Below are 12,484 nucleotides of genomic sequence, written 5' to 3' on the forward strand. Positions count from 1 at the left end.
ACCTGTGGGTCGGGACCCCCATCTGGGGGGTCCCCAGATGATTAACTTAATGTGCAACATTGTTTTCTCACTCAACAGTAAACAAACCAACATAAAGTTTAAGTGTATAGAGGGTACCTGATCATTTCTAAAGTGACAATTTAAGGACTTTTTAATACCTCCAAAATGACAAATTAAACATTGTCCAAATTGTCAAATATTAGAGGCAGACATTGTGAAAATAGCAGATCTACATTATCTACTGTTATACAAAACGTAATGCCTCAACTCTTAGTGCTGGTCAGGGTGCACATGCACGTGTGTGTGTGTGTGTGTGTGTGTGTGTGTGTGTGTGTGTGTGTGTGTGTGTGTGTGTGTGTGTGTGTGTGTGTGTGTGTGTGTGTGTGTGTAGGGGGGGGGGGGGTCCCCCAGTTAAAGTATGATTATTTTGGGGGTCACGGCCTGAAAAGGTTGAGAACGACTGCCCTAACCCAATAATCTATAAACTATAAATGAGCAACATTATCATTATCTTCTTAAAACAATATCCTATTTCAAAGTACCGTCCATAATATGTAAAAAAGATGAACATGATAGTGATAATGATGATAATAATAATACTAACCTTGATGGGTATCCTGCAGCGCTGATCCGGATGGTCTCCAGAACACCACATGCCCTCAGCTGCTGCACCGCACGGCGGGAATCAAACCTGAAACCCAAAACAAGAGCAGAAAAATACAATAAAATATACTTGAATTAAAACAGAGCAGCGTTGGTACAGTAGTTAAAGAGCAGTTTGGACACGTTGGTTGTCCACTCGTCCGAGACAGTTTGCCCTCCTGGCCCCCAAGTTGTGGAATAAACTCCCTGTCGCACTTAGAACAACAGACTCACTCGCTAGCTTTCGCCGAGGACTGAAGACTCACCTTTTCAGACTCCACCGTCCTAAACCCTTAGCACTACTGAAACACTCAATGACCATACATGAAACTAGTTAGCATTTGTTTTTAGGTTTTTAGAACTTTGATTATATTGTGTTTTTCTTTTTTTTTAGATAGATATCCATTTGCACTTGTTATATTGCTGTTGATGTACTGACATCTTATCTTGTGATGTTTTGTATCTGCTTATTGTAAGTCGCTTTGGATTAAAAGCGTCTGCTAAATGCCTAAACTGTAAACTGTAGACTGTTGTCTAAACGGGGAGCAACCATGAGCTGTTGCACCACATTTAGAACATTCTTATTCTGCTGCTGTTCCAACACTATGTGGAACAAGAGCATCTATTAAAGCACTGCTTCTCTATATGTTCAGACTGGGGACCCCCACCCCTAAAATAATCCTATTGAACTGGGGACCCCCCCTAAATAATCATATTGAACTGGGGACCCCCCTCTAAAATAATCCTATTGAACTGGGCACCCCCCCCCCCCCCCCCTAAAATAATCCTATTGAACTGGGGACCCCCCCTAAATAATCATATTGAACTGGGGACCCCCCTCTAAAATAATCCTATTGAACTGGGCACCCCCCCCCCCCCTAAAATAATCCTATTGAACTGGGGACCCCCCACCCCTAAAATAATCCTATTGAACTGGGGACCCCCACCCCTAAAATAATCCTATTGAACTGGGGACCCCCTAAATAATCCTATTGAACTGGGACCCCCCTAAAATAATCATATTGAACTGGGACCCCCCCCCCCCCCCCCCCCCCCCCCGAACTGGGACCCCCCCCCCCCTAAAATAATCCTATTGAACTGGGGACCCCCTAAATAATCATATTGAACTGGGACCCCCTAAAATAATCATATTGAACTGGGACCCCCCCCCCCCCCTAAAATAATCCTATTGAACTGGGGACCCCCCACCCTGACAAGCACTTGGATTAGTAGGAGTTGAGAGACATTACATTTAGTTTGACTCGGTTCCTCCAGGTAAATATTGTGAAAATAGTCGATCTACAAGCTGTTGTGAGCTTGTAGATCTGTTATTTCTGGTGAGGAGACTTGGCGTTACTGTAGGCTGAAAAAGATCACACCAAGAACAGAGAAACTCAGGTCCGTTTTTATACCAAGCAGAACTGAAGAGATGTTGATAAATTCTAAATATTATCAAAGTGTTCTATTTTTACAGAAACCCGCAAACGTCCAGAAACCACTCCATTCCCATTAAACAGCAGAATCCACCTTCACAGGCAGCCTAGATTTAAACTACAACTCTTAAAGTCAGAGAAGGTCATAAAAATAGCAAATAATAGCTGATCTACAAGCTCAGTGTTCTGCAGATCTCCAGAGAATATGCTGTCTTGCCAATACCAGGATGTGAAGATTAGAAATACTGTAGCACATCTGTATGTTTGTCCACGGCAGAAAGAGACTTTTAACCCATTCAGGCCTAGGATTATTGAATGCTTTAACTATTGAAAAATAGCAGATATACATATAGTCGTGAAAATGTGTGCAAATCTTTGAATATTATGTATTTTTCAAGCGGACGTTTGTAACTCACATTTTGCTTCCGGGGGGTCCCTGGGACTAAATGTTTTGAGATGGGGGTCCGTGGCCAAATACATATCATTTTGGGGGTTCTTCACATGAAAAGGTTTGAGAACCACTGACATAGAAACATGTTTTTTTTTTTTTTTTCAAAAGACCTTAGAAGGATTCAAAAGACACTTATGGAATCGGGTCAAAATCGGGTCAAAATTTCAATATTCACAATTTAAAGAAAACTAGCCCTTACCCGTTCAAAGATATGAGCTCTGAAATGATGTGCAGTGTATGGGTTATGGGATGTGCACTGTGCACACAGTATATGAGGGATGGAAAGTAACTTTAACTGGTGCTTGCATGATAATATGTAGGAGCATCAATGTAAGAAATACCCGTTTCGTTTAATGGCTACAGAGATACTGTGTACCGATCTGCATGATTTTGGACAAAATCTGTAACAGGGCCAGACAACCGCGCCCCCCTCCCCCCCCACCCCACACACACACACACACACACACACACACACACACACACACACACACACACACACACACACACACACACACACACACACACACACACACACACACACACACACACTGGTTAAACATGTTGCCTCATGCTAGATGCATATATGCCTCAAGCTAGATGCAGAATAGATATAGATACACCATAAAAATGCTAATATACAGCATATGATTTGTGAAAGTGACAAACGGGCTTCACAGTTATGTTAGGTGTGTTCATATGCTAATGGTGATGCGATTTCAGATCAATTGCTCCAGCCACTGAGGAGAAACGCCTCAAGCTAGATGCAGAATAGATAATAGATACACCATAAAAATGCTAATATACAGCATATGATTAGCTCCGAAATGATGTGCAGTGTGTGGGTTATGGGATGTGCACTGTGCACACAGTATATGAGGGATGGAAAGTAACTTTAACTGGTGCTTGCATGCTAATATGTAGGAGCATCAATGTAAGAAATACCCGTTCCATTTAACGGCTACAGAGATACTGTGTACCGATCTGCATGATTTTTGGACAACATCTGTAACAGGGCCAGAACCCCCCCCCCCCGTGTGTGTGTGTGTGTGTGTGTGGGTTTGTGTGTGATTGTGCATGGCCTGAACAACAGCGCCCCTCCCTTAACATGTGTGGTCACAAAAGGTACTGTAGGCTAAATAGATATAGATACACCATAAAAATGCTAATATACAGCATACGATTTGTGAAAGTGACAAACGGGCTTCACAGTTATGTCAGGTGTGTTCATATGCTGATGGTGATGCGATTTCAGATCAATTGCTCCAGCCACCGAGGAGAAACGCTGTGACAGACAGACAGACAGACACTCACTCACTCTCTCACTCACTCACTCACTCACTCAGACATTCGCAAAATTATAGTATAGATAGCAGATCTACAAGCTTGCAGTGCGGCACTCAGTGCCGCATGCAAGCTTGTAGATCTGCTATTTGAGCTGCTATTTGAACTCTGTGAGCTTGTAGATCTGCTATTTTTCAATAGTTAAAGCATAAAATAATTACACACAAGACTGTGTACCCGTTCTGAATGGGTTTTAACAAAGATGACCTCCACAAAGCCAGCACTGCAAAGACCACGGCTAATCAATCATTAATAGATCAATAATCCTACCTGATCTTGTTCTTCAGCATTGAACTCACACTATGATGACCAGACTAATCAATCATTAATACATCAATAATCCTACCTGATCTTGCTCCTCAGCATTGAACTGACACTATGATGACCAGACTAATCAATCATTAATAATAGATCAATACTCCTACCTGATCTTGCTCCTCAGCATTGAACTCACACTATGATGTCCAGACTAATCAATCATTAATAGATCAATACTCCTACCTGATCTTGTTCTTCAGCATTGAACTGACACTATGATGACCAGACTAATCAATCATTAATAATAGATCAATACTCCTACCTGATCTTGCTCCTCAACATTGAACTCACACTATGATGTCCAGACTAATCAATCATTAATAGATCAATAATCCTACCTGATCTTGTTCTTCAGCATTGAACTCACACTATGATGACCAGACTAATCAATCATTAATAGATCAATACTCCTACCTGATCTTGTTCTTCAGCATTGAACTCACACATAGACTAATCAATCATTAATAGATCAATACTCCTACCTGATCTTGTTCTTCAGCATTGAACTCACACTATGATGACCAGACTAATCAATCATTAATAGATCAATACTCCTACCTGATCCTGTTCCTCAGCATTGAACTCACACTATGATGACCAGACTAATCAATCATTAATAGATCAATACTCCTACCTGATCTTGTTCTTCAGCATTGAACTCACACTATGATGACCAGACTAATCAATCATTAATAGATCAATACTCCTACCTGATCTTGTTCTTCAGCATTGAACTCACACTATGATGACCAGACCATAGAGAAACTCTGACCAGACGCTCCTGTGACCGCTGTGATCACTGAGCACGGTGGCCAGACTCCACGAGAGAAACAAGCAACCGGGTCCAAGAAACCAACTAAAACTATGGCGAAAAATGTTGGTCGACATCCTTTTTTCACTGACGAAAACTAAATAAGAACTAAGCTGTGATGACTAAAACTAAAACTAAATATATTGACAATTTGATCAACAAATAAAAAACTAGACTAAAATATTAGGGAGGGACCAGTGGAGAAGAGAGATCCAGTAGAACTAAAAGACAAGTCATTTTATGCTTGGTTGCGCTCTGAAAATAGCAGATCTACAAGCTCACAATGCAACACGATGCAACATGTTGCGAGCTTGCAAGGAAATAGTTTGAGAAGGTCTGGTTTAAAGGACATTAGGACACAAGCACACTGCACTTATAGAAACATCCCCAAAGCAGGCTTATAAACGACCAAGCAGCCAGACCTGGCAACGCTGTCAGTGAAGTCTACTTCAATGCATGTGACTGAGACACTGCTGCTCATTATGGGCCCTGACGGACTGACTGGCAACACAACACTGAATATACAGCACTATGTGGTCTAAACCTTACTACACACAGTGCTGGCACTATGTGGTCTAAACCTTACTACACACACTGAATATACAACACTATGTGGTCTAAACCTTACTACACACACTGAATATACAACACTATGTGGTCTAAACCTTACTACACACTCTGAATATACAACACTATGTGGTCTAAACCTTACTACACACACTGAATATACAACACTATGTGGTCTAAACCTTACTACACACACTAAACCTTACTACACACACTGAATATACAACACTATGTGGTCTAAACCTTACTACACACACTGAATATACAACACTATGTGGTCTAAACCTTACTACACACACTGAATATACAGCACTATGTGGTCTAAACCTTACTACACACACTGAATATACAACACTATGTGGTCTAAACCTTACTACACACACTGAATATACAACACTATGTGGTCTAAACCTTACTACACACACTGAATATACAACACTATGTGGTCTAAACCTTACTACACACACTGAATATACAGCACTATGTGGTCTAAACCTTACTACACACACTGGTCTAAACTAGGGATGTGAAAAAAATCGGAAATCGACGCGTCGATCGACTCACGCTCACCGCGACTCAAAAAGTACGAGTCGAAAAGTCGAAAAATATATATATTTTTTTATTTTTCAAAAGTTTTTCCCCCAAAAAAGGTTTTAATCGTTCAAAAACGTTATAAGCGTTAATGTTTTCCATATGTGAGAGGACCGTGTGTGTGTGTGTGTGTGTGTGTGTGTGTGTGTGTGTGTGTGTGTGTGTGTGTGTGTGTGTGTGTGTGTGTGTGTGTGTGTGTCTGTCTGTGTCGGAGACGAGTGCATGCCGCCTGCATGTGTTGTGCATTCGCATGCATGCGGCGCTAGTCAGGTCCGCGGACTACTGGTTGAGAAACACTGCTGGACCGTGCTGATGTGCGCGTCATAGCAGTGCGACTGCGCGCTGACTTGCCTGACTGTATCTCTATGGACTGGATGCTTTTGTTTACCTCCTGCCTCTGCATGCACGCTTGACACGAAAGCTCGCTTGTTAATGGCAGCGTCGCCGTTGTGTGCGATGATCACAAACCACACTACTCGTCGTTAACGTTAATGCGACACACCGGGGATATATGAGAGCGAGCGGTCAGCGCTCCCGCACGTTCCATGGACTTATTGTCACTCCGCTTCTAGTCTCTAGAGAACAGACTCCATGCTAACAAGGAAGAGCAATTATGTATTATCATTATTATTAGGGCTTTGATGCAAGTTCTGATGGGTGCAGCATACGTTGTGTTGTTTAAAGTAATGCGCCGTTGTGCTGCTCTCCTCTCAGCTGCTGCTTAGCGGAAAAAAAAATGAAAAAAGTCGATCGACGCGTCGATTTTCGGCCGCGACGCGTCGATTCGCCAATAATGCGTCGATTAACATCCCTAGTCTAAACCTTACTACACACACTGAATATACAACACTATGTGGTCTAAACCGCTTCTTACTGGCCTGAAGACAGTCATATGTGGTCTGAGGCAGCGCTTCTCAACCTTTTCAGGCCATGACCCCCAGAATAATCATATTCTAACTGGGGACCCCCAGAATAATCATATTCTAACTGGGGACCCCCAAAAATAATCATATTCTAACTGGGGACCCCTAGAATAATCATATTCTAACGGGGGACCCCCTAAAATAATCATATTCTAACTGGGGACCCCTAGAATAATCATATTCTAACGGGGGACCCCCAAAAATAATCATATTCTAACTGGGGACCCCCAGAATAATCTTTTAACTGGGGACCCCCCACCCTGACGAGCACTAAGAGTTGAGTCATTACATTTGGTATAACACAGTTCTATTGTGAAAATAGCAAATCTACATGCTCACAACGCCTCGCAACGCCTCACGTTGTGAGGCGTTGTGAGCATGTAGATCTGCTATTTTCACAATTTCTGCCTCTAATATTTGACAATTTGTCCGTTGTTTAATTTGTCATTTTAGAGGTATTAAGCAGTCCACTCAGAGTGGGCGGGTCTATTGGCTGGAGCCAGGCAACCTCTGCCCCACATTTTTTCAAATGGGCCTGTTCTAGCGCCACCATGAGGCTGATGTTTGCAAAACACATTTCTGTACACTACTCTTAGAGATTTTGTCCACAAAGCCTACAAATCGGTAGACAGTATCTCTACAGTCATGTGATCAACGTGGATCTGTCCGATTTTCCATATTCCATCCTGATTGGCTACAATTGGCTTCCACATTTTGCAGGATTGCTCAGTTTTTAACAAAATGCCTCAAATCATGAACACAGCGTGCAATCTTTGTGAAATTTGGCGTGCACGTTCCCACTAGGCCGAGGAAGAAATGCCACTTTCAAATATCTCAAATCAGCCTCATGGTGGCGCTATAACAGGGCAATTTGTGTTCTTACCTATAACTCCACCGATAAGTGGAGAACTTTGTATCCACACTCCCTAGAGGCTAAGGATAAACCTTTGTACTGCATTTTTCACATCAGCCTTTTATAGCGCCACCAGGAGGACAACTTATGTAAAACACGTTCTTTGTTATAACACCATCAGATTTTCTCCAACAATCATGCAAATCAGTACACAGTATCTCTATAGTCATGTGATCAAGTCCGATCCGTCTGACATTTCATATTCCATCCTAATTGGCTAATATTGGCTTCCAAAGTTTGCAGGATTGCTCAGTTTTTGAACAAATGCCTCAAATCATCGACGCAGCTTGCGATTACCGTGACATTTGCCACACATATTCCCACTATATCAAGGAACAAATGCTACCCTTTTCACATTTGCCTGTTATAGCGCCACCAGCAGGTAGACTTTCGCAAAACACATTTTTGGAACACAATGCCTCAAATCATGCATGCAGCGTCCGACTGCCATGAAAGGTCTAAGGTGAAGAACACATGCCATGCTTTTTACATTGGCCTTTTATACAGTAGCACCACCAGGACGCCTGGCCTGGTGGAGACCTGTGCTCGGAAGAGCACTGCTTCTAGTTTTTTTCTTGACTCTTTCTTGACGCGATACACTATGTAATCATTGATTAATGTAATCATTTTAGTTTAGTTGTTTTTTTAATTTTGTAATGGTAGAGTTCTACTGTATTATGTTTTAATTGTGAAGTGTACTTGTTTTACTCAGGAAGAGTATTCACTGTGATTAGGACTAACACCCATCTGTAATAAACAATGTGATTAGGACTAACACCCATCTATAAACAATAAACTGGCCTTTAAATTAACACCTGGAACTATAGAGTTTGTAGAGCTGCTATTTGTTTTAAATCATGATTATTTATTTTTTACTGTCCCTTCATTCCTCCTGCTCTTAGATCACTGTTGTTAAAGTGATTAAACCCAGAAAGAGGAGGCGCTAAGTGTTTTTCACAGAGTGCCGCTCTATCACATGGTTAGGTTAATTAAAGTCAGACTCACATGAATGACTCCTTGACATCGTTGGGTTTGATACATCGTATCGTAGTGAGTTAAAGGTGTGATACATCGTACGTAGTGAGTTAAAGGTGTGATACATTGTATCGTAGTGAGTTAAAGGTGTGATACATCGTACGTAGTGAGTTAAAGGTGTGATACATCGTATCGTAGTGAGTTAAAGGTGTGATACATCGTATCGTAGTGAGTTAAAGGTGTGATACATTGTATCGTAGTGAGTTAAAGGTGTGATACATTGTATCGTAGTGAGTTAAAGGTGTGATACATTGTATCGTAGTGAGTTAAAGGTGTGATACATTGTATCGTAGTGAGTTAAAGGTGTGATACATTGTATCATAGTGAGTTAAAGGTGTGATACATTGTATCGTAGTGAGTTAAAGGTGTGATACATTGTATCGTAGTGAGTTAAAGGTGTGATACATCGTATCGTAGTGAGTTAAAGGTGTGATACATCGTATCGTAGTGAGTTAAAGGTGTGATACATTGTATCGTAGTGAGTTAAAGGTGTGATACATCGTACGTAGTGAGTTAAAGGTGTGATACATCGTATCGTAGTGAGTTAAAGGTGTGATACATTGTATCGTAGTGAGTTAAAGGTGTGATACATTGTATCGTAGTGAGTTAAAGGTGTGATACATCGTACGTAGTGAGTTAAAGGTGTGATACATCGTACGTAGTGAGTTAAAGGTGTGATACATCGTATCGTAGTGAGTTAAAGGTGTGATACATCGTATCGTAGTGAGTTAAAGGTGTGATACATCGTACATAGTGAGTTAAAGGTGTGATACATTGTATCGTAGTGAGTTAAAGGTGTGATACATCGTACGTAGTGAGTTAAAGGTGTGATACATTGTATCGTAGTGAGTTAAAGGTGTGATACATCGTACGTAGTGAGTTAAAGGTGTGATACATTGTATCGTAGTGAGTTAAAGGTGTGATACATCGTACGTAGTGAGTTAAAGGTGTGATACATCGTACGTAGTGAGTTAAAGGTGTGATACATCGTATCGTAGTGAGTTAAAGGTGTGATACATCGTATCGTAGTGAGTTAAAGGTGTGATACATTGTATCGTAGTGAGTTAAAGGTGTGATACATCGTATCGTAGTGAGTTAAAGGTGTGATACATCGTATCGTAGTGAGTTAAAGGTGTGATACATTGTATCGTAGTGATTTAAAGGTGTGATACATCGTACGTAGTGAGTTAAAGGTGTGATACATCGTATTGTAGTGAGTTAAAGGTGTGATACATCGTATCGTAGTGAGTTAAAGGTGTGATACATCGTATCGTAGTGAGTTAAAGGTGTGATACATCGTACGTAGTGAGTTAAAGGTGTGATACATTGTATCGTAGTGAGTTAAAGGTGTGATACATTGTATCGTAGACAGTGAGTTAAAGGTGTGATACATCGTACATAGTGAGTTAAAGGTGTGATACATCGTATCGTAGTGAGTTAAAGGTGTGATACATCGTACGTAGTGAGTTAAAGGTGTGATACATCGTACGTAGTGAGTTAAAGGTGTGATACATCGTATCGTAGTGAGTTAAAGGTGTGATACATCGTATCGTAGTGAGTTAAAGGTGTGATACATCGTATCGTAGTGAGTTAAAGGTGTGATACATCGTATCGTAGTGAGTTAAAGGTGTGATACATCGTATCGTAGTGAGTTAAAGGTGTGATACATCGTATCGTAGTGAGTTAAAGGTGTGATACATCGTACGTAGTGAGTTAAAGGTGTGATACATCGTATCGTAGTGAGTTAAAGGTGTGATACATCGTACGTAGTGAGTTAAAGGTGTGATACATCGTACGTAGTGAGTTAAAGGTGTGATACATCGTATCGTAGTGAGTTAAAGGTGTGATACATTGTATCGTAGTGATTTAAAGGTGTGATACATCGTACGTAGTGAGTTAAAGGTGTGATACATCGTATCGTAGTGAGTTAAAGGTGTGATACATCGTATCGTAGTGAGTTAAAGGTGTGATACATCGTATCGTAGTGAGTTAAAGGTGTGATACATCGTACGTAGTGAGTTAAAGGTGTGATACATTGTATCGTAGTGAGTTAAAGGTGTGATACATTGTATCGTAGACAGTGAGTTAAAGGTGTGATACATCGTACATAGTGAGTTAAAGGTGTGATACATCGTATCGTAGTGAGTTAAAGGTGTGATACATCGTACGTAGTGAGTTAAAGGTGTGATACATCGTACGTAGTGAGTTAAAGGTGTGATACATCGTATCGTAGTGAGTTAAAGGTGTGATACATCGTATCGTAGTGAGTTAAAGGTGTGATACATCGTATCGTAGTGAGTTAAAGGTGTGATACATCGTATCGTAGTGAGTTAAAGGTGTGATACATCGTATCGTAGTGAGTTAAAGGTGTGATACATCGTATCGTAGTGAGTTAAAGGTGTGATACATCGTACGTAGTGAGTTAAAGGTGTGATACATCGTATCGTAGTGAGTTAAAGGTGTGATACATCGTACGTAGTGAGTTAAAGGTGTGATACATCGTACGTAGTGAGTTAAAGGTGTGATACATCGTATCGTAGTGAGTTAAAGGTGTGATACATCGTACGTAGTGAGTTAAAGGTGTGATACATCGTATCGTAGTGAGTTAAAGGTGTGATACATCGTATGTAGTGAGTTAAAGGTGTGATACATCGTACGTAGTGAGTTAAAGGTGTGATACATCGTATCGTAGTGAGTTAAAGGTGTGATACATCGTATCGTAGTGAGTTAAAGGTGTGATACATCGTATCGTAGTGAGTTAAAGGTGTGATACATCGTATCGTAGTGAGTTAAAGGTGTGATACATTGTATCGTAGTGAGTTAAAGGTGTGATACATTGTATCGTAGTGAGTTAAAGGTGTGATACATCGTACGTAGTGAGTTAAAGGTGTGATACATCGTATCGTAGTGAGTTAAAGGTGTGATACATTGTATCGTAGTGAGTTAAAGGTGTGATACATTGTATCGTAGTGAGTTAAAGGTGTGATACATCGTACGTAGTGAGTTAAAGGTGTGATACATCGTACGTAGTGAGTTAAAGGTGTGATACATTGTATCGTAGTGAGTTAAAGGTGTGATACATCGTATCGTAGTGAGTTAAAGGTGTGATACATCGTACATAGTGAGTTAAAGGTGTGATACATTGTATCGTAGTGAGTTAAAGGTGTGATACATCGTACGTAGTGAGTTAAAGGTGTGATACATTGTATCGTAGTGAGTTAAAGGTGTGATACATCGTACGTAGTGAGTTAAAGGTGTGATACATTGTATCGTAGTGAGTTAAAGGTGTGATACATCGTACGTAGTGAGTTAAAGGTGTGATACATCGTACGTAGTGAGTTAAAGGTGTGATACATCGTATCGTAGTGAGTTAAAGGTGTGATACATCGTATCGTAGTGAGTTAAAGGTGTGATACATTGTATCGTAGTGAGTTAAAGGTGTGATACATCGTATCGTAG

The 12,484-nt window shown here is 40.7% G+C and overlaps 1 protein-coding gene across 1 annotated transcript in view; it reads right to left on the reverse strand.

The window, feature by feature from the left end:
- myo5b (myosin VB) overlaps positions 1 to 12,484 on the reverse strand; it is a 125,423-nt gene that overhangs the window by 52,480 nt on the left and 60,459 nt on the right. The window contains exon 18 of the mRNA XM_080742969.1: positions 605 to 691. Within this exon, the coding sequence (XP_080599095.1) occupies positions 605 to 691 (87 nt within the window). The remainder of the gene's footprint in view (positions 1 to 604; positions 692 to 12,484) is intronic.

This window comes from Nannobrachium achirus (genome assembly GCF_963921795.1).
Source record: "Nannobrachium achirus genome assembly, chromosome: 15".
Taxonomy (NCBI): Eukaryota; Metazoa; Chordata; class Actinopteri; order Myctophiformes; family Myctophidae; genus Nannobrachium; species Nannobrachium achirus.